The sequence below is a fragment of the Anas platyrhynchos genome, chromosome 4 (assembly GCF_047663525.1).
Source record: "Anas platyrhynchos isolate ZD024472 breed Pekin duck chromosome 4, IASCAAS_PekinDuck_T2T, whole genome shotgun sequence".
Lineage (NCBI taxonomy): Eukaryota > Metazoa > Chordata > Aves > Anseriformes > Anatidae > Anas > Anas platyrhynchos.
Genome location: NC_092590.1, coordinates 75,673,617 through 75,697,909, shown reverse-complemented (window position 1 = coordinate 75,697,909; position 24,293 = coordinate 75,673,617). Strand labels below are relative to the sequence as shown.

The 24,293-nt window shown below is 35.3% G+C and overlaps 1 protein-coding gene across 7 annotated transcripts in view; it reads left to right on the top strand.

The window, feature by feature from the left end:
• CTNNA2 (catenin alpha 2) overlaps positions 1 to 24,293 on the top strand; it is a 469,784-nt gene that overhangs the window by 411,293 nt on the left and 34,198 nt on the right. For all 7 annotated transcript variants that reach the window (XM_072037885.1, XM_027455797.3, XM_072037884.1 and 4 more), the window contains 4 exons: positions 62 to 262; positions 11,522 to 11,673; positions 19,151 to 19,264; positions 22,725 to 22,906. In XM_072037885.1, coding sequence (XP_071893986.1) covers positions 62 to 262; positions 11,522 to 11,673; positions 19,151 to 19,264; positions 22,725 to 22,906 — 649 coding nt within the window. The remainder of the gene's footprint in view (positions 1 to 61; positions 263 to 11,521; positions 11,674 to 19,150; positions 19,265 to 22,724; positions 22,907 to 24,293) is intronic.

Genomic DNA, 24,293 nt, shown 5'->3' with positions numbered 1-24,293 from the left:
TCTGCAAAGAATGAAATGAAATGAGACTTATATTTGTTTTATCTTTTTTCCTACTTTCCAGAGAATCATATTCTAGAAGATGTGAATAAGTGTGTGATTGCTCTGCAAGAGGGGGATGTTGATACCCTAGACAGAACTGCTGGGGCCATCCGGGGCCGTGCAGCCAGAGTTATTCACATCATTAATGCAGAGATGGAAAACTATGAAACAGGAGTTTATACTGAGAAGGTACTGGAAGCTACCAAACTGCTCTCTGAAACTGGTAAGTTTATTTGAAATATTGTTCAATATTAAGTCACTTAAGACCTTCAGTTAATTTTCTGAAATCTGTAACTCAGAGGGGAATCTGTGCTTGAAAATGAAATCTAAACAAACAAATTAATGACAATGAGTGCTTTTGTTATTCTCTACTCAGTGCTACTGCAGCAGTCATATTGACAAGAGCTGTATAAGAGAAGAGATTCAGTGACCCATCAAAGATAGTCTACTTTATCAAAGCTGCAGTGTATTTCAGTAAATAATACACAGCCTTTTCTTCAAGAGCTGAGTCTGTTGATTATGTTTTGTGTGTCTCTAGAAAATCATTACAAACATTACTCTGTGGTCTGCGCAGGTGAATGTACTTGCTGGTGACTGAAGTGTTTCTAAACAGAACAATTTTTCATTGAAAATACATTTGAGCAACTGAAAATATATTATCTGATTGAAAAAATATAAAAGTCTGCTAGATTACATGGATAGATAGATTGGGAAAAGAAAAAAGAAAAAAAAAAAAGATTGTTTGTAACCTGTTTTTGCCTTCAGAAACCAGAGATTGGATTCATCTAAGTGATTACATCAAGTTTGATTACATCTACGCTGGTCATTTTAGACTCCTTTATACTCAATATTATCTGTTGCTGTGTGCAGCTGAATTGTTCAGTGCAGGTAGTACTATCAAGAGCTCTCATCTGAAAGCAAAGGATTTTGTTCAGATGGATCATACTTCGGATTTCATTGACTTTATGGACTAGATCTCCACTTGTGGTACAAAGGACCAGCTGTTATAAAGATGCATGTAGTGTAGATGCCCGAAAATGGCTGAACAGATCGTCCCCTACCTATCTGCTCTAGGCTTTAAAATACTCAATATTATTTTAGAAGGACCAAGTAAGAATGCACCAGTTCAAGATGTGGCAAATGTAATGCCAGACAAAACAAACAGGTTCCTGTGAGATAAAAAAGCAAACACTATTGTAGCACTGGCAGCCTCTGTGACTGGCAGCTCTTAGAACAGAAGTCAGCAAAATGAGATAAAAGAATGATTTAATATTGGTTGTTGTATTATTGTTGTCCCCACCTAATTGTCTTTGAGCTCAGGGACTAACTCCAAGCCCTATTTCCACAGGTAAATTGCAAAACCAGGAATCACGTATTCTTTCTTTTTCTGGCTTTTCTTTTTGATATATTGTACATTATATCTGAAACATGGATTCTTGCAATTGCGCCTATGACCAGAAAGCTTTGCCTTGAACACACACACACACACACACACACACACACAACACGCACACTGTAGGTTCACTTGTAGAAACTAACTTTCATAGACTCTGCTGTGAGCTGCAGAGACACATTTCTGAGAAGAGTCTGGAAATCAGAACTGTAATCTCCAGCCTATGGTACATGCTCCATTTGTCTTTACACAGCTATTTCCTATGCAACAATCATGTTCACATCACTTCTGGCAGAATGTAGAGGGTCAAATTTTTTTTCTGTACAGCTTGAAGATAATGCAATAAAGCTTGCCTCTTTTCTTCCTCAAAGTTTAATGATGCCGTTTAAGAGTCTCAGAGGTTTTTCATGTGGAAGAAGCAAAAGGGGAACAGAAAACAGTTACTAGTCCCCCTATTTTTTATGTAATCAATGAGAGATCAATGAAATGAGTACTGGAAATTTAACTTAGCTGTGAAAGTTTATGAACTGCTATTATGAGGTAACTGAAAGAAAGTAATCTGGTTTGTTACAGTAAAATATTTTGTTGTATTCTGTGGTAACCTCTCCATTTGATAGGAAGAATTCTTCAAAATCTCTCCTTTAACAATAACATTTATTTATAAAGTAAAAAAACATACATCTTTTCAGACTTTTTATTCAGCTAATGTTTCTGACCTAATGTTATGGAAAAACATTTACTATTATTTTTTCAAAGGAGAAGCTGTCAGTTACAACACAATTAAATAAACCAACAATAGGCACAGGGAATGCTTACATTCTGTATTTAACGTTGTTTGATATAACTTGATTTATAACTAAGTTTTAGAAGCTCTGAACTAAGGGCGACTTGATAACATCAATTTATTAATGCCAGACTCAATGTGTAAAACTGAGTAACTCTTCCTCAAAGTTATTACTTATTTTGTACTTAGTAAAATGTAAATGAACTTGTGAGTAGTAAACCAAAAAGAGAAAAAGCCAAGCTACACTACACAATACAGTACTCTTTCTATTTGCAGCTTTTTAGACCTTTTACAAAGGGATTAATTATTGTTTCTCTGTGATTGATAATTAAAAAAGGTAAACTTTATTAACTCATTTTGTGACCCTAGGATAAAGTGCTGAAAATGGTATTTAAACCATTCTATGCTATTCTCTGTCTTTCTCATTTATATTCCTGTCCTCTTCCCCCAAACTGGTTTCAGTCTACACATGCATCTGTACAGATATGTATATGGGTATCTATGAATGCATACTTATATTTATATATTTATTCTAGTCATTAGCTTGAGATCCAGTGCAGATTTTATCAAACAGTCACAAATGATGAGTGATTTATTTAGTCATGCTCCACCTATCAAAATCTCAGTAAGAAACACAATTATAAACATCTTATCCTTTTTTTTTTTCTCCCTCTTTATTTTTAATTGAACATTTATTTATTTTTAAATGAAGTGCTTTGGAAAGCTGGGGAAAATTTAGTTGAATAACAATTGAAGGGAAATAAGCAGAACATATTTCTTTTGTAATTATTATTTACTTTTAACTATCCATTCAGGAAAGGATCTTAACTTGTAAACCTCCCTTTCAAGGGGTCTCATAGTTAAGTGAGTAGTGGGTTTGATCCACAGATAGTAAAGAAATACAGACACACTTTTTTTGAAAGAAAAACACGTTGCTAATGTTTTTTGGTGGAAGAAAGTTTATCTTTATGTAAGCGATGTTAATACGTTTTGAGAAAATGCAACCATGCAAATCTTTGTTTAATAACTGGTTTCACCTTGAAGTTTTATTTGTCTGTTGTTTTAATTTACAACCTACACCTCCTTTAAAATATATTGCTGGTTGTTTTTTCCAGTGTTTCAGTGCTTTCTTGGCTGTGCTTGACTAAACCAATGACTTTATAGCCAGCTACTTGTTAGAGGCTAGATTATCGTCTCTGAGAGTAGTATTACATAGTGAGGTATTGGTTAATGTCTTTTTTAAATTGGGTAGTTTTATTTTCCTTTAAAAACAAAATAAAAGCTTGTCTCTCATTTGCTGACATTCTTATAAATCCAAGATGAAAACTATAAAACCACTGAGTCAACAGGGCTTGCTTGGAACAAAGACAAAACACAGATTTCAGTGGATGTTAATTGTCTGCAGGGTTGCTTTGGGGTTTCATTTTTGTTTGTTTGTTTTTATTTTGTTTGGACCACAGTGAAGTTTTCCTAATATCTTTAGCTTGGTTTCCTAAAGAGCAAGGGCCAGTAGTTTCCCGGAGCAGCCCCTGCTCTGGACATCACTGTGGAGACAGGGATGTGCTGGGGCCAGGCTGGGATATCGGTCTACAGCTGGAGATTAGACCCAGTGAGAGAAACTAGGGCCAGACAAAGCCCAAGGATTGGCAGGCAGGGATGTGCTGATGGCTCCTGTTGAATTTTTCCTTGCTATTTACCATCAGCATTTATTTAGCATTTGTAGATAAATGTGAAATTAAAGAATTCAGGAAAATACATAAAATATAATTCTGCTGCATATGGTTGAACAAAGTACGAAGGAGAGAAGCGTGGAAAGGAAAAGGAAGGAGAAAGGAAAGGTAAAAGGAAAGAAAGAGGCAAAAAGCAGTGCAAGGGAGTAAAAGAAGACAAAACATGATTTCTTTTTAAATATTAAGATCTTTCATACTGCTGAACACCCTGTCCCAGCAGTGACCAAACCCTACCAGAAATATTCCATTGCCTTTAATACAGAGGAGATCAAGGTCTACTCAGCAATTGCTTGAGAAGGTGTAACAACTGAAGGGAAGAAGCATGAGTTTCCAAACAAGTCGAGCCAGAACTGTCTGGAAAGGGCTGTGGAAAACTTTCCAATAGCTTTTTTTTTTTTTTTTTTTTCTTTTCAGTTTGCTTTGGGATGTCTGGAAAGCACATGGGAAGATGCAGTATTTGGGTTATGCAGTATTTAGTATTTGGGTTAAAAGCTCCTGTGAATGACAGTGGAAATTTTGAAATCATCTACCATCTGATTCAGACCAGAAATGTGATTTTCATCTCTGAGCATGTTTTAGAAATATCCTAGTAACCTGCTAACTGTCAAGTCGGTTTTAAGTAGGTCACTCGCCGACTTCTATTTTAACTCAAATTCTTTATTTTGTCTTTATCAAAATGGACTGAAGTTTAAAATCAGCTCTCCTGGCAATTCAGCAATAAGCCTGTGAGAGTTTTATCAGTGTGAGTAGGACAAACTTTAAAGATATTTATCACTAGGCAAAAGCAGCTCAATGATGTTATCAAAGCTAATACTAAAACGTGGTAAAGATGGATTTTTCAGCAGTGATATGAAACGAAACAATGAAACAAAATGTAGAAGCAAGAAGATGAATTTAAGCATATCTGTCATTAAAAAAAAAAAAAGCAGATTGACTCTGAGAGAGAGCTAAAAATTCTAAAATGGAAACTATTTTAAAAGGTAATGATGTTAAATTCATGTTTTATGTGAGTTTTAGGTGGTTATAGTACAACTTATGGATGCCATCATCCTGACAACATGAGATCATTTATCCAAGGACTCTTATGAAATTATGGCTTTTATTCTGCAAAGCACTGCAGCATTTTCTTTAAAATTTTGCTGATCCAGAGATCAAGGTATCACCAACAAAAAACATTTAATGCATTATTTAAAGAAAATGTATTTTACAAAAGGACCAGTGAATACCCAACATCACATTCATATTTCAACGAAGTACTTGGTTTGATTCAAAGAATTTTTAACCAGAGGGTCCGTCTTGAATATGTGGAGAAATACAGTGAGAAATCATGCAGGATATATTACAAAACAATTAAATGAGACACATAAGAGATGATTAAATCACCATGGTGTCTAAAACTTTCAATATTGTTTCTTTTTCTCTGCACTTTTAGAGTTTAAAAACGGAGTATAATACTAAAGGGGAATATAATGTAACTGATTTGGATTTTTAAAGGCTTTTCATAAAGTTGTTCACACACAGCTGTTTGGAAAATGGGTAACCATGGAGTGTATGTTAAAGTCTTTGATGGATTAAGAACTGGTTTACAAGGCAGAAGCAAAGCATAAATGACCATTTCTCAGCAGGCAAAAAAATAAATCCTGTAATGCTTCAGGGGTCAGCACTGTGGTTGATTTTGTATAATATATTGTTTAACAAGTGAACAGACAGAAGCAAAATTTGCCAAAAGGAAAAGCTGGTTTGTCAGGTGAGAGTAGGGAAGTTTCTGTATCAGAAAGATGACAATAAAAGATAATTTTATTTAATTTCTCTAGGTAAAAGGAACAATTTAAACTACATTATTTGCACTGACAGGAAAGCTCTGAGCTAATTCATTGTCTCAGAAAAAAATGTTTCATCAATGTGGACAGCTGGGCACAGAAACCTTTTCTGTGTACAATATCACTCAAGTCAGTGTTTAAGACATTAGCCTGTATGTTAAGGAGGATATTCACTTAATGCCCCAAATAGTTGTTTCAGCTTTGATCTCCACAACTTAAACATCTTCCGGAAGTAGAAGTTCAAGATAAGGATGACAAAATTAATGAAATTAATTAACCAGCCTCATCTCCTATGACCAGGTAACCTGCCTGGTGGATGAGGGAAAGGCTGCTGATGTAGTCTACCTAGACTTCAGCAAAGCCTTTTACATGGTCTCCCACAGTATTCTCCTGGAAAAGCTGGCAGTGCATGGCTTGGGCACACACACTTTCCTGGGCTGAAAACTGTCTGGACAGCTCGGCCCAGAGAGTGGTAGTGAACAGAGTAAAATCCAGCTGGTGACTGATCACTGATGGTGTTCCCCAGAGGTTGGTGTTCAACCTAGCAACTCAGCAACAGTTCAACGTAGATTTTGTTGGCAATGATCTTACATTCAGTGCCACTGAAAACTCAAGTATAGAAAAGCTTTACAATTTTTATTTGTTAGAATGATGAGGCCGTCAGTAAATTAGAAATGTTGCTATTAACTTGGGACCTGATTCTGTCAACATTTACGCAGGTGCCTGATTCAATTCATGAAGTTAGACCAAGAAATGTTAATGGATCACATTTTTCAGTCTTAGTGTATATATAGCTGTTGTCAAGACCACAGCTCAAACTAAGAAACTAGTATTTAGTTTTTCCCCCAAAGTATTGATTTACTTCTGAATTTAAAATTAATAGCCAATGTCTCTCAACGTAATAAATGAACCATCACCTGATACATTTACAAGTATCAACTCCAGATACAGATTTGGTGTCTCTGTCTGAATTCTGCTTGTAACTCTTCTACAGTCAGCCTAACAATATCCCTCTTTGTCCAGTAAATAACAGATAAAAAAGACTGGTGGTTTTGTGGGTACAACTGAATTAGGTATTCCCCATACATCGCCATTATGGGTCTCCTCAAATGTGGACCAATAACCTTTGCTGGAGAATAACACAGTTCTTAACTCAATTTCCGAAAACTTTACTGCATCAAATGACAATTTAGAGAAACTTTAAGAAATAGTATCTTATTAGTTTAAGATGTTTTTTCATGCTTATCTAATCAGAAGTAAGCACTGATAAAAACATGATTGGCAAGGAAATGGTTCATAATGTAGTTTAATAGCTATTTCCATTTTTAAAAGGCAGATAATGTGTGCAGGTAATAATATAAATTAAGGACTAAACTGTAGCCAGATCTGCAAGGTCAAAATTGTTGAAAGAATCTTTCATATGCAGTCAGCAGTCAACATAGTAATAATACATGTGGTCAAGAATGAATACGTGGTCACCAAAATGAACAAACTGTAAATCTCCATCTCCTCTCCCAGGACCTGATGTTTACGAATCTACTATTGCTGCTTCATGAAATCATCAACGGAGTCATTTCAGTTGGCATTTTTCAGTGGCACAGTGAGAAAAATGATCTGTAGAGCTTCAGCCCAGGACCTTATAGGTATAAGGCTGACTGAGTTGAAGAACTTTGACAGTTAGCTAGAAGGAGATAAAATCCTATACAGAGAGAATGTGGAAAAAAAAAAATGGAAGATCCTATTATCCTTTGACAGCTGGGTTCTGCTTTGATCTGTCCCTATTCTTGCGTACCCATTTCAAGAAAAGTATAGTAATAAGTCTAATAGCATTGTACTAGGAAAGTCATATATGAATTTAAAATGTCTTTCAGAAATTAAATGTTTATTTCTGGTGAGGAGTGTTTCTCCCATAGCATATTTTGCTGGATGTGGTGCTGAACAAAGACACTATAGCTGCCTATTAAATATTTGAGTGCCTATTTCCATGGTACTGGGAGGAGTTCTGATTTAGCAAATAAGTAATCACTTAAAATGTTTTACTTCTATATCTTCCTGGGGTTTGTGGTGGACAACGAGTTAACCATGAGCCAGAAATGTGCCCTTGTGGCCAAGAAGGCTAATGGGATTTCCTCCTAGCTGGCATCAGGAGGAGTGTGGAGAACAGGTTGAGGGAGGTGATCCTCCCCCTCTACTCCTGGTCAGGCCACACCTGGACTATTGTGTGCAGTTCTGGGCTTCCCAGTACAAGAGAAACATAGAACTTCTAGAGAGGGTCTAGCATAGAGCCACAAAGGTGGTTAAGGGATTGGAGCATCTGTCTTATGAGGAAAGGCTAAGCGAGCTGGGCCTGTTTAGCCCAGAAAATAGGAGATTGAGAGGGGATCTTATCAACTTCTACAAATACCTGAGGGAACAATGTAAAGTGGATGGGGCCAAACTCTTTTTAGTGGTAGACAGTGATAGGACAAGAGGTAATGGACATAAATTGAACAGGAAGTTTCATTGCCATATGAGGAAGAACATATTTACAGTTTGGGTGATAGAGTGCTGGAACAGGCTGCTCAGAGAGGTCGTGGAGTCTCCTTCTTTGGAGATATTCAGAGCCCTCCTGGATGCAACCCTGTGTAACATGCTCTAGGTGACTGTGCTTGAGCAGGGGGGTTGGACTAGATGATCTCTGGAGGTCCCTTCCAACCTCAACCATTCTGTGAATCTGATTGAGAAAGAGCTTTCAGATAAAAAGTATAGGAGCATTCTGTATTATTTGGAATAAATTATGTTACATAAACATAGAAATATAAGTCTGGATGCAACAAAAAATGGTTTTCTTAAAAAACATTTTCTCACCTTTCTTGTACAAACTATAGAAAAATCTCAAAGATGGGTTCTAAGAACAAATGGATGTAATACTCAACTGGAGCAATACTGACATAGATCATGATTTCACAATATATCTTCTCAAGCCTCTTCTTTATATATTGTAATAATTACAGATTGCCATTTTCTTTTACAATCACATCACACTGTTAGACATATTGCAAGAATGCACTTGACATATCTTCCTGGTCTGACAGCATGTCACAGGTAATTGTTCTTTGAGATTCCTTTTCTCATGACTTCCATGTCCAACATGTAGTAATTTAATTTATATTTCCCTTGTTTTGTTTCTAAGAGTGTCTTGTGTGAGCATGTCAAAAATTTTACCAAAGTCAAGCTGTATCATATCTACTGCTTCTCCCTACCCGCTATTTAGCTGCCCTGTCAAAAAAAAAAAAAAAAAAAAAAAAGATGTTGTAATGTTTTGGTGCAACCTATTTATGACAAATCTGTTGCCTGTCCAACATCTGCTCATTAATTACAAGATAATTAAACATTACTGCTTTACAACATGTTTCATTTCTTTCTGGGTACTGAAATTAAGCGGAATATCCTATAATTCTTTCTTCCTTCTTTGCCTTTCTAAAAATAGATGCTTCTTTTTCTTAATCCCCAGAACATTCACTGTTATTGTTATTCTTGAGTTCTCAAAGATGATACAGAAATTGCTTTGATTATTTTCTTAAGAACTGCAGGGTAAATTTCACTCTGCTCTGTTTACTTTAAGATACTTTGATAAATATAAATGTTTATGTAGATAAATACCCTTTCCTAATTCAGGTCTGTCGCGTTTGCTATTAGTTGGGTTAAATACCTGATCGCGTCTGCTTTTTAGGAAATTCTAGACAGAAATTTAAGGACCCTAAATATTACGTCTCTTTGCCTTTTCTTTTGCTGCCATTTTTGTATCTCTATGTTTGCTTGTATTATCCCTATGACCCTAAATAATTTCTTTCTTTTATTCTTAATGTTTACTTATTTTCATTATATTTTTAATGTTTGCTTTTTGATTTTCAGGTTGGACTTCTTTATACAATCACATTAGACTCCTACTACACTTTTGAGTGTAAATTAAGATAATTTTAAATATGCACTTCTTAATACTCCATTCAGAACTTCAAGTTTTCTCAGACTCCCTTTCTACTTAAAATATTTCCCCTTGTCTTAGCAATGTCTTGTTAACATTTAATTTTTGAAGTCTATTGTCACCATCACTTTTCCCTATTTCTCCCAATATATCCCAAACACTTACTCAACTTACTGAACATTATTTGCATGAAAGATGCAATTCAGTTCTTTCATCTGTGTACATGAGCAAACATACATAAAGCTGGCATATACAAGATTCAAATAGATTAATCTGTTTAAAAGGCCCCTCTTTAAGAAACAACATTTAGTGAGACACTGAAATGCCAGAAGGGTTGAGCTTGTAGTGGCTGCCAGTCCTTCGAAATGTAAATCAGTCTTGAATCATAGTGTTTTTTATTTGTTTGTTTGTTTCTGCTTTTACTTTAAAACAGATGTTAAGTGAGATGCATAAAACATACTGTTTTCATTATGAGTAAAATAAATTTAAGGACATTCATTCAAGAAGAAAATGTGGTTTCCTGACACAATGAAAGTTTACTTCCTAGGAAAGATTGTCACTGCTGCTGATAAAAATAGCACTAGAAATTCCCCCTTCCTATCGTTTAGCATCAGGCTACCAGAAAGTTTATTAAAATAGGGTATAGGGAAAAGATGGAAAAGAAAGACAATATAACAACAACAACAAAGGTGATTGAGTTAGAAATCTTTTCCCATTCTTTCAATTATAGTGCCAAAAAATAAACCAATTGATACATGAATTGGACACCTATATGCTCAAAGAAGGCAAATAGCAAAAAAATATGCAAATATGAGGAAATGATAGCTATCTATAAACATTAAGCTTGACCCACATTCTTTGACATTTGTAAAAATTAACCTTAAAGGATTCTGGACCAAGGTCCTGACTCCAGCCCTGAAATATTAACATAAAACCATTGGAATGCCTAAATATAATGTAAGTACATTATAATTAGCGAGATTTGATGTCTATGTTCCTGTGGTAGGATTTGTGTTTAAGCTGTTAGAGGACTGATACAGGAAATGTTTCTCTTTCAGCATAATGCCAGTGATTATATGTACAAAAGAATCCTATATAAAATTTGAAGAAAAGCCTCTGGTATTATAGTTACATCAGGGAAAGCATTTAAAGTATTTATATAAGATAAATAATTGTTTTAAGATACATATTCATGAAGCACCACACCATATAATATCATTACCTTAAATCTGTGGCTATTTTTTACAATACATACAAGATAATAATAAAGAAATCGAATGTCATTTTATAGACCTTCAGAAAAGTAATTTGCTAGCTTTTTCATGCTAAGTCTTTTGTTCCTTATGTGATTTTTGTTATACAATATGAGCTAGAATACAGTTAGCTGGTCTAAATTGGTAGGTATATTGGCTACATTTTCCTTTGATCATTTGGTATAAATACTGTACTGTGTTCATTGTAAGTTTAAGTTTAAAAGTATTTAAAGGTTTTAAAAATATTCTCCTGATGGGTCAGATAACTTGCTGTCTTTTAAAAGGAAGTTTTACATTCTTCATCATGCACTTGGAGGCAAGTATGTGAAGATGGCTGTTTTCTTGCTATCAGAAAATGTGTCAGAGCTCTGTACATATAGAGTCAGTATAAACCCACTCTGTGTGCCTTCCTATGTCTTGAAGTTGTGACAACAAGATGTACCAAGCCTACTGGAAAGTATTTATGCCCAAGGGCAGGGGGAGAATGTTCACAGAAGGAGGTGTCTAATCTTGCTGCCTTTCATTTTGTTTAATCTAGTTATGCCACGTTTTGCTGAACAAGTTGAGGTTGCCATTGAAGCATTGAGTGCGAATGTCCCACAGCCATTTGAAGAGAATGAGTTCATAGATGCCTCCCGCTTGGTTTATGATGGAGTTCGTGACATCAGGAAAGCTGTTTTGATGATAAGGGTATGTAAGGCACCCGGGAAATAAAAGTTGGAACTTAAAGGAAAGTATCACACTGGATGAGAGGAATATAAAAGCTACTTGGGCTCAGCCCTGTTTCATAATAAGCCAGAAGAGCTTGACATTGAAACAAGCATAAAATAAAAGTATGTGCACTGGAAAAGTATTTTTAAGCAAAGGGGCGAGGTTATTTTAGGGGACGAACAAAAATTATTTTATTAATCACCTAAAAGATGATTTTATCACAGCTGCCTGTAGATCACAGAATCACAGATGTAAACTGTAGAACTCTTTCCGTAGTAATACCATTATTTTGCCAAGATTTTCAAAGTTTGTGTAGAATGTTTTTGTTTTTTTTTTTAATGTATGTGTGCTGCCTAGGATATGAGGTAAGTCTGTTTAAAATCTAAATGAATAAATAAATTATCTTGCTGCTCCAGTGAGCATCTGCAAAGATGGTTTTGAATGTTTACTGAACTAAAGAATGTGTCATTTCAATGTTGACTAACCAGTTGATTCAATTTGCTTAAGCATCTATAAAAAAAAAAAAAGGCAAAACAGCATAATAATTGTGAGAGTAGATGTGTGTGTCTTGCTTTTTAATGTAGTCCATAGTCTAAGATTTCAAAAAAATATATAGATATATAGATATATATTAGATACATATGTTTTGGACATCCCAATTTAGATTTTTATATGAAACTCAAATTTCCTTGAATCTGTCCTGATGAAAGCAACGTACAAATGAAGTTACTGTGAAAATCCCAAAGAAAACTGCCTCTTATGAAGCAACTGACAGTGCTAAAGCAACAACTCATCCCTTTGAGCAAACAGCATACACTTCAGGTTGTGAATGTAGTGTGGTACTGATGAAAGACTTCAGGCAGTTAGAGCACTCCAAAATATCTTTGTTTTAGTCACCTGCCATTATATATTGAAAAACTTTTGACAGATTTAATTTTATAACTGCAAAACAAATCCTATTCCCATACCCAGAGCAAATCTCAGGTAGCTTGAGTTATAGGCATGGTTGATGAAACAGGGCAAACATACCCTGTTTCTGGATGTGAGACATTTGGGGTATTTTCCAGATCAGGATGGAAGCACAAGATCTGCATAGTAAAAGATCTCTGTTTTTCCTTTGACTATCTAATTCTTTAGTCTGTAACAGCTGTTGCTAAACTTTTCTTAGGACAAGAGCCTCTTCTAAGTACACATCAGTCTTTTAATCCCATCAGACATTTAAACTACTTCATAAGAGGCAATCATGAGCTGGGTTCTTCTGCAGACCCATTTTCTACTGTCACCTGCCCAGAGTTCTGGCTTCCAGGACCCCCTTCCTGGGTAAAAGTGGGACATCAGATCTGTCCCACTGAGGTTGCTATGAGGTTTTCCACCCTGAATAAGATTTTTGGCTAAGCAGAAAGCACCATTTTAAATTCACTTCTTTCAGTGCCATCTTACTGTTATGTTAAGCACTAGCTTGGAAAGCTGATCAGCATTCAGGCTTCACGGTCTCCTTAGAAACATCCAGGTTACTTTCGCAGTTGTATCACTACCACTTTCCTCTCCATGTATGATATGAGCTAATGAATTCTGCTTATCCAGATTGGGAAAATGTATTTTTTGCATTCAGACAATTAACTTATTTATGGAGCTAAATGTAGTGCTTCTTACCCAGGCAGAGAACTAAAGCACATAAATTGATTCATTATCCTTATGAGTTAACTGGGAAAATTCACATCTATAAATTTACATAAAGCAGAGTTTGCTGAGTCAGAAGCTTATTTTCTATGGGAAAAAAAATATACATATATATATTAGTTTCAGTTTGAAACTCTTACCATTCCCATCCAGATATCTAATGTTGAATTGGAATATACAATGAAAGGGTAGATATTAAGCTATAAAAGACAGTCTTTATAATATTTTTATCTAATAATTTCTTAATTCTCACACACCCCTTTAATTCAGGTTGTAAAACTTATTGAGGAATTATTAAAAACAATAACAAAAAAAAAAGAACTTGCAAACCTTTTAGAGCTTCTGACACAAACAATTATTTTCAGGCAATAATTGTTCATGTGCATGCCATGAAAGACTGAATTTATCGGAGATGATTCTCTTATCCCATAAGCCACTTTTAAAATTAATTTTTGTTGGTATTATTACATTTAGTAAGCTAAAGGAAAGGGAGGAAATCTCTCTTCTTTGGAAAGGGGAGATTTTATTCGTTGTCTGAAAGAGAAAGGAGACTCATTTTACACTGAGGTCTATTATTATGATCTATACAGAAGAAAAAATCTATTTCACAATAGAAGTAGTATAAATAAATTTGGGAGTATAATTACAGAACCTAAAAATAAGATAGGAAATATTAACTTAGTTCCTTAGTTTATTTTAAATTACTGCAGAGGGATCAAATTGCACTTTGTGTTTTGTTTTGTTTTGTTTTTTTTTTATAACTACTTGTAAAATTCCTTCAGTAGTTAGATGGAAACCTGCTTTACAGTTAGAAGCAATCACAATGCCATTTTATTTCATTCTTATGTGTCTACAAAGCCAGTCTTTTTTCACACATGTCCTTCGCTATTGGCAGCCTTGCCAATAGCAGGTTAGTTGCAACTGTATTAACGTGATATATTTGTTTGGATCAGGAGTGCACTTTCAAAGCCAAACTCCAGTTGCTCCCACTTGCCATGTTTTGGTTCACATTATTGAGTAGTTTTACAACATATACACTTGATCTTTTGGGTGATCCTGTAAGATCTGCTCTATCTAGGAGCATGTTAAATGTACTCTTAACATTATGGGAATTTCATTCCGTGGTTGCAAAGCACACCTACACTGAATAAAAATCAAATTAGGGTAGTGTAAATGTGGGGTCCACAGTACTTACTGTTTGGATCCATACTCCATTGAATCCATACTTCTTAATATAGGATTAGCCTTGCTCACCCATAGGGTGGCCTCTGGAATGAAATCCAAGGTGTTACTACATCTCAGCCCCTCTGGAAAATGAGACTTGATGCGGAATCGCATCATCTTTTTAAATAGCTTGTCTCTGAAGGACACTAAAGCAGAGTCCATTGTCTATACTGAGAGCTTTTCAGGTTGAATTCGAAGTATTAGTTTTTACTGTAAATAATTAAACAGCTGAAGACCTGCTGTGCAAGAGGTTCTTTGTCTTTACTGCTCAGTTGGTGCTTGCAGCACCTGAGTCACTCAGGCTGCAACTGCCTTTGTACAGAAGCAAATGCCTAGAATAGCATGGAGTTGAACATAAAAGCATATTGTACAGGCTTTTTTCTCTTAGCTTTTAGAAGTAGAAGGTATTTTAGTGGTAGAAAATACAGAAATATCTCTCTTTCTTCTCATTACAGTGTTGGCTTCACTTGGTGTTTACAGTGCTGAATTTCTTATAATTGCATCTTAAAATTTTTAAGCACGTAGGGAACTATAGTGTAGTGGGTCTTTTTGAATTGGTGAAATATTAAACAATATTAAACAAACAACATTTGTAATCCTACATATCTATGCCATTCTACATCTAATACATGCAAAAATTACATTTTCATAATGGAGTTACAAAGGATAGAAGAAAATTATAGTGATGGAAGATATTTGTTCACAGCAAACTCTTCAGTCTAGCAGCCATAGAAATATTAAAAATAAAAAAGTAAAAAACACAATGACTGGAAGCTGAATTTCACCAAATTCATAGTAGAAGTAAAGCATGCATTCTAAAAGTAAAAGAATATAATTACCAGGTAATTTATCTTGGATTATGCAAGTCTCTCCACTGGGAGAATTCATCAGAATTAGATGAATGCAGTGAAGAATATACTCCAAATGTAGTAGAGACACTTTATTTGAAAGCAAAATAATAGTTATAAGTCTTATGGCCTGTGCTATATAGCACTTAAGTCTGAAAATTATGAAAATGGACTTTTTTGTTCATTAATATCAGTGAATTTTTAAAATCTATTAGTTTTGAAAATGATTCTAGCTCCCTCTTCCACAGGTGCTCATCAGAGTGTTGTTTAGATGCTGTCTCTAAGTTGAAATCCAAGTTTCCTTATTTTGTATGACCATAGACTCAGATTTCTGAAGGACTGAATCTGTCCTTCTATCTTCCAACTCAGATAAATTAAGTTTCAGACTTTGTTGTCTTGGAAACTAGGTTTTAAATACCATGGTTGGATTACTTGTACACAAAAATTAGAGTTCTTATGATATATTTAGAAGTCTCTGCTAAGGAGATAAAAAGCTTAATTTCAGTTACCTCTATATATTTTTTTTCTTTTTTTCTCCTTTGTCTCTAAACCAACTGGAGACCTTACTATATAGGCTGCATCTCCAAAGGATCAGATAGAACAAAGCAGCAGTGAAACAGTGAAAAACATGAAGCATGTTTCAAATGGTGGCCTACAGAGAAGAGTACACTAGTATTCTTCATCTTAATGAAAAATGTAGCTGCTTTTGGAAGAAAATGAGGGTGTAGAATTCTCCACACTTGAAAACCTTAAGCAAGTGAATCTGAAATTACTTCTGGATTAGATCTCACTTGTACAGGGGGTAACTACTAGAATTTCTTGTATTTGTAGTATATTATAACAATTCAATTACATTGTCCTTTTGTTTTGTACTGCCTTTTCTCCAAGTTAAAAATTTATACACATTAAGTTCCCATCTGTTGAAGAACACAAATTTTAAGATTGTGAATACCAGGCGTTAACAAACACCAATGCCTTTTTCTGAATGTTTAAGAATGAATCACTGAAACACAGAAGTTTCAGAATGTTTTGGCTCTTTAAGAGCCTGTGCTTACATGTTATGCTTTTGGGATGTAATGTTTTAAGTATTACAGCTGGCTGATCTCCCCAGCTCAGGCTCTCACAGCCTTTACCCTGCTTCAGCTCTGATTGCAAGAAGCTGTGAAAGGGCTACTTATTACCTTTTATAGTCTTACCTCTACAAAATTGTGCAGACAGAAGAAACAAAGAAGAGTATACCTGGGGAAGGGTGTTGGTTTTGCAATGCCCAGTACAACTGGTTGGTTGAATGGACTTGGAAGAGTCAGATGGTTTGCGAAGGAGGGGATGAAGCTTTCCTGTCTATTCCTACTCTTTGCTGTAAAGGCTGGGCAGATGAAAATCTGAGCCCTATGACTGGAAGTATTCTGTCTTGCTTAGGGAGTTATGTGTTTCTACTAGTAGCTGATTTGCTTACGACAGAATTTAAAGTCACATCCTGCCTTCAGGCAGCTAAGCAAAGAGAATGCAGTGATTAAAGATGTTTGGACAGATAGACCATTGGACAGTAGTACAACGATGGGTACCAATCTTTCATTCCTTTTGTATGGCAGAAGAGAGAAGACAAATTCATTTTTTTCACCTAGACTTCATCTCCTGTCAAACCTGTTAGATGCACTATTTGTACAAACATCTCATCAGAGATGCTGCTTGAGTTTTATTACCATACTGTCATACTTGGTTATTTCTTCCTTCAGTGCTCAAAACACATATTTAATTCATACTCTTTAAGCCAAATGAAGATGGCTGTGGGTTTTTTTTTCTCCCCATCATGTGCACTTCACCATGTAGCTAGCAAAGCAGATGATTTTCTGTTACAAACAGTGATGTGCACTTCATGTTGGAAACCAGGCTGTAATATAAATATCTCCAAAAGACTTCTCAACATTATGTTAGAGGGTTTGGACCAGTTCCTAGTGACTGAGCATCTTCAAGACAGAGCTGTAATGACAACTGGCAATGATTAGCACCTCTGCTAGGAAACTTGACAGCGCCTCCAAGCAAGAAATGCCAGCATAAATGATTTCTTCTATGGTGGTAGCCCTCAGGTTAACAGTGAGGCATGTGGGTACCCAGTAGGGTGAGGATCTCTCTGTAGTTACTGTGATCTTCTTTTTCTATTACTACTATCATTTACTGTACCTACAGAAGTTACTTGTGGACAGACTTTTGTACTAGATGTTATTAAAGTGCAAAATGGAATATAGTTTTCCATTCTGAGGCTATTTCTGTTCTTGGACCATCTATATCAAATATAATACTAAATATATATTTTTTAAGTAGGCTGTTTCCCTCTTTCTTTCTGTTCTGTTTTTGACTGGAATGGTTAATTTTCTTGCTAGTAGCTGGTATCGTGCTGTGTTTTGGATTTAGGGTGAAAATAATGCTGATAACACATCAGTGTTTTAGATGTTACTGAGCAGTGCTTACACAGAGCCAAGGACTTTTCAGCTCCTTGGGCTGCCCTGACAGTGAAGAGGCTGGGGGTGCACAAGAAGCTGGGAGGGGACAGAACCAAGACAGCTGACCCAGATTGGCCAAAGGAATATCCCATACCATGTGGCATCATGTGAAACAATAAATATAGGGTGGCTGGCCAGTAGGTTGTGAGCAATTGTGTTGTGCATCACTTCATATATATTCTGTATTCATTATTATTATTATTATCCTTTCTTCCTTCCTTCCTTTTCTGTCCTATTAAGCTGTCTTTATCTCAACCCATGATTTTTTTTATTTTTTTTTCCCAATTCTCTCCCCCATCTTCCCCCATCTCACTGTGATTGTGAGGGGATGTGTAAGCAAACAGCTGTGTAGTGCTTAGCTGCCTGTGGGGTTAAACCACAATGCTCTCCTATATATTTAACAGAGATATTTTTCCTCCTATCCTGTGCTAGAAAGTGAAAATACCAAACAAACAGATCCATAATTTATCTTTTTTTTCTCCTTCCCTCCCTCCAATGTTTTAAAGAACCTGAAAACAAGCCATATGTAGCTAGGTTTGGTCAGTGTGCTCAGATACCCTCACATCGTTTATATAGCACCAGCAATGGAGATAACGCACTTTCAGTATGGGGGGTGAAGCAAATTCCAAAGGCTTGTATCTGAAAATAATTGTTAGTACCAACAAGACAGAGCAGTTTATGAATTTTACATTTGTTTCAAAAACGGTTGACAATTTACTTTTTCTTTCAAGAGGAAATCTCTTATTCACTTTAACTTTTTCTTCCAGGATGTGAGTTACCTTTTCCCAGGTATTTACTTTCTCTTTTGAAGATTATGCGAGATTCCAGGAACATAATGGTAGTAGTGTCCATTTATAAATTAAATAATATTGTTTTGAAATACTACATTCCGGTTACTAATGTTTCCAAAAGATGTTTGTTCCTGGAACTGCATTCATCATGTTAACAGAGTTTTAAAAAGTTACAACAAGGTAATGATATATGCCATTGTAAAGGAAACTAAAGTTGAAACAACTTAATTTTTAAGCCAATTCAATTTCAGTTCTTGACTGCTTAGGCAGAAAAATTAATTTAAAAGGAAAGAGAAACAGCATTTCCTGGGCAGGTAGTTGATGAAATAAGAACTTACTGTACATTGGACTTTGTATCCTTTAAAAGCTTGTCATCCCCTCTCATGCTTTCTCTCCCATTCTCTCTTTCTAGACCCCTGAAGAGCTAGAGGATGATTCAGACTTTGAGCAGGAAGACTATGACGTTCGCAGCCGAACAAGTGTTCAAACTGAAGACGACCAACTTATTGCTGGCCAGAGTGCAAGGGTGAGTATAAAACCCATGTTCTAAGCTAAGCGTTTGTATAGCTACAAATGAAAAGCTATGCCTCAGAAAGCACATGCAAATTTCAGATCTTCGGGGTCACTTAAACAGCAGGAGTAATTTCACCTAGGTGTTTAAAGCTTTTCATGTCTCACCTATCTGAAAAGCTCTGAGTTTATTGAATGATTTTCTTTAGGCTTAGGTTATACCCTGTTACAACCTATTTGCTCTGGCTAGTGCTGTAGGAGGAGGCCGTGCAAGTTTGGAATGTGCTGTAACTGTGGCAGTATTCAGCAAATTAAAAAATGAAATTAAAAAATAAAAATTAAAAAAAAAATCCCATCAGGACACCATGTACTGTATCCAGAAAAAATCTTATTTTTGTCATGTTTCCCAGTGTGCAAACTTGTCAAGGAGAGCTGTTTAGGCTCTGGAGTAGTCCCTGTAATTTAATTGTAATTGAAGACATTTGTTACTGAATCAATGTAATTTTACCAGGGTAATTATATCATGATGAACTGTACTCATTGTGATTTGTGACCTTAGTTTGTGCATGGGGAATGCAAATTAAGCTGATGAGTGCTTCAGGGGTCACAGGTGCCAGAGAAGTGAAGTTTGTTGACACAGTCATATGCCAGGAGAGACACGTAGGTTCTATGATTCTTTGCCACTCTCTGATGAATGTTTACCTTTCACTAAACATGCTGCTCAGCTCAGATTAAAATAATAATAATAACAATAACAGAAGTATCATTTGGGGGATAAACGACATCATGAAAATATGTTTGGCTGGAAAGAGAGTTAAACAACAACAACAAAGGCCTTAGAATTTTTCAGCGGAGAATCACTGGAGTACTGGGAACTACCTGGATTATTTCCATGGCTGTTTTGCACATTTCTGCAGGTTTTTTCTGGTAATAGAACTTGCTGAAAGTGAAATAATGAACTAAATGAGAAACGTACACATTCACAGACACACACACACAGACTCTCACCCCCTCTCTCAAATAAAAGCTAGTAGCTGGGAAGGTAACTTCTTACCTTGAATTCTGGAAGAGGATTTGCAAGGCTGAGAACATTGAAGGCCAAAAGGCAATGGTGGCTTGAAAGAATAGTTCAAAGGGTGTGGAAGGAGAAGCTGTCAGCTGTTGTAAGATGACACACAGTATGTTAGGACTTGAAGTAAACATTTTAGACACTGAAAAGAAAGGGTAATGCAAACCTAAATGAAGATTATTTGGAGGTATGGGAGGAATACAAGACAGGTACAATGAAATGTGTGGAAGTTTCTTTTTTAAATTAATTTCACTGAATATTGAATACAGATAGTAAACATTCCATACCAGATACCAGAAGAGCTGGTTCTCTGTCACTGTATCCCAAGAACAAAAAAATACTGTCTGTTATTGGGTTTCCTGGATATGATGACTAGTAACCTCACCACCTAGATGAAGACCAGTGTGATTGCAGATCCAATCCCAGTGAGTTGGGTGACCAGGAACTGGCACTGAAAAGCATGAAGTTGGAAGAGTTGCAGAAAGACATCTGGATACTTATACCTTACTCTGAGAAATATAATGAGTACTCTGGATGCACATTAATATCTTTGGGGTATTTTTTTTATTTTAAAGAGCATAAAGTTCTGTTAATTGATTACTAAAGTAAGTCTGAAATATAAAAGTACTGAAGTGTAATATTGGTATTTTGTAGTCATTGTTTTTTAGTTTGCATCTAAGATTGGTTATCATGTCATCTTTGTTGATCTAAAAAACAAATACAGGCTGCAGTAATACTTTTGCAAAGAATCTAGTTCACCTAGGGACTTAGGAGTCTTAAATTGTGTTACATTTATTGCAGTTATTATCATTGCTGCACTTAAAACCTTCTGCTTTGATCAGCTGCACACTGTATAAGCATAATATATTATAAAGACAGTCCCATTACTGGGTAACTTATAATGCAGTATGTCACAAGAAGCAACAAGTGGATGAAAACATAAAATGAAAACACGCTAAGAAGAAGTGACATCATCCACAATCTTAAGTCTTGAGCGACTCATTGAAATGAGTCTGCTAAGCACAGTAGTATCTTATTTGAACTTTTTTCCTTAGAAAAGCTAGATTTTAAGTTGTGGATTGTAATGGATTTGTTTAATACGCTTACTGTATAAAGCTATTAGCATTTCGGTAGGAAAGCTTGTGTTGGTCTTCAGTAGGAATAAAACTTGAATATATGATCTGCGTTTGCTGCAGGATATAGCTCCTTTGAAAATGTATCAGCAGCTGGAATAGAAATGTTAAAACATTGCACACCAATTTAAAGGCTGTGCCGATGAAGCTGCCCACTGAGAGAAACCACATGCAAGACATACAGACCAGCTTTCCAAATTCTACTGCTCCCATCATATTCTTTTAATTTCAGTTAATTCAACTGTTTTAGTGTTTTATATGTATGCTTATTTATTTATTTATTAGCTTGACTTACATTGCATTTTTCTGTGGAAAGACTAATATGCTAACATTTTAAACTGCTGAGTTACATTGATAAGGCCTAATTAAAAGTCATGTGTTGAATTTTAATTTGATTAACTTGCAAATTTCTCATTTTCTGATCTACTGTTTATAACCTTTCTTAATTTCAGTTTTGGAAAAGGTCAATTATGAATTTTTAAAAGCCAAGAGCGTTTTAAGAATATGTAGAGAAAGATGTCAGCTGATTGAAAGTGACATAAACAAGAAAAAATGTAACGACACTTAAATATATGTCACACCCCATTAAATGTGGTCTTGAGAGCCCTAAAGCCAAATCGTAGCTCAACTTGGAAATCATTATTGGAAGTGTCCATTTCATCTTCAGAAATAATTATTATAATTTTGTAGGCTTTTCTTTTCTTTTTAAGTGGGTGAGGGAATTTTCTGCTTTGTTGATAATGTCAAGACAAATTAGTATCAACTCACTTAGTGTCTTTTTGCATATCTTCCAAGATACAGTTAGACTACTACATTTTATTGAAAGGTACATTCATTACAGCTCACTTCAAATGTATTTTCTTGCATGTCATAGCTTATTTTAGAGTTGGGTTAAGCAGAAAACTGCTGTATTCCTGACAGAGATTGAGACTTGAGGAGTTGCTGGCAATTCAGTCTGCCATTTCCAGTAGATTTCATTCATTTTCTTTCTCCTAAAGGTTAAAGATAATTACTGTTAAATCTTAATCTTCTTCTATGGAGTGGTGAAGAATCTGTATATCATGGCATTAGATCATTTTTAAATTTTTGAAGGTAAAAGAAGACCTACAAACATGCTGTGACTGTACTAACAGAAACTAAATGTCTACTGGACTTTGCTTAGTGTCTTCCACTGCCATAAAAAGAAGCTAGAAGTTGGGCATGCAGTTTGAATCAATAAATATATCTCTAGCATCCTTTTTTTCATGCCCAGCTTCTCCCTTTTTCTTCCCCAGGCTATCATGGCTCAGCTTCCCCAGGAGGAAAAGGCTAAGATTGCTGAGCAGGTAGAGATATTCCACCAAGAAAAGAGCAAGCTGGATGCGGAGGTAGCCAAGTGGGATGACAGTGGTAATGACATCATTGTGTTGGCAAAGCAGATGTGCATGATTATGATGGAAATGACAGACTTTACTAGGTAAGGACAAAATAATCCACGCTAAGGACTTCTTCAGACATTTCCTTTTTGTTGCAGTTTATAGCCTATTGAGATGATGCACTGTGTTTTGGGGGATGCAAAGCCTGATAACAGGTCATACATAATGGGATGGGTTCTACAGTTCTCTGTGCATGATTGCTCTAGATATTTCACCAAATTGGATTAAATACTTGAATTTTTTTTCTTATTTGCAAATTTGTTTTATTTGCAGATCATCTTGAATTTCAGCAGCAAAGATAGTCTGTGACCTTACAGACACTCAACTGACATTTTGTTTAGTACCCATCTAAATGCATGTGCCTTTCTGAACTTTCAACATTTCAACACAATTTGTGTCAATCAAAAATAATGGCAAAACTATTTATATAATTTTGAAGACTGAACTTTCTAAAAAAAACATACCAAATTAAATGAAACTGTTTTGATCTAATACTTCATTGTAGTCTGTCAGTAATGATTTTTTTTTGCTTTCATTTCTTTTTTCTATTGATGTCTTATTCTTTTCTAATTGCAAAGAATCAAAAGGCCATTCAGTAGTGATATCAAGTAAACAGAATTATTTTGTTTAAATATGGTCATATTATCAATCACACCAGGGATAACTTTTTACAAGATGCTTTGAATTACAGGTCACCATAATAAATAACAGCTTTTCTGATATTTATTTTGAGTGGGAGTTCAAAATTATAAATGGCATTTATCAAAATCTGATTAAATAAAACTAGACAAAAATCTCTTTTTATTTGTCTTTTGTCATGATTAAAATGCCTTGTGTCTGGATCATTCAGCCCATTTCAGAAAAAAGTCTCTGCAGTGACAACACAGTGTTTCCACATACCTTTTACATATGTTTGTATGTAAATAATATTAATTTACATGGGTAGTTAATTGGTATAGGTATCAGCAAATATTTTTATGCATTTTAAATTTAAATATATATAGAGAGAAAGTTTTCCTACACTTGAATAGATGACTGCTGTATTTCTTTCTGAATAATTATTCTCTCAGTTTACTCATTTTTCTCCCAGCTTTTGCTTTCACAACTATTCTTTTTGGCAGCAGACTCACGATTTCTGTATACCAAATGAGAGTGCAGAACCTTCTTTGAAGGGTGATGATTTCAAGAAGTCTTAGTTACTTTTTGTATTATTCTTGTCTTTGGCTCTCTGATCCTTCTGTCAAAAAACAGAGTGAAAAACTGCCCAAGCAGTGCCATCATTTCATGTAATGAAGAAATAATGTTCTCAAGCAACAGTCCAGAATATCAATGCTTTCTGCAACCTTCTGGACAATCTTTGATCCATTAAGCATCAAATTGAAAGTTTTGTAATTGTGTTTTCTACCATCAAAAGAACAGAACTAATAT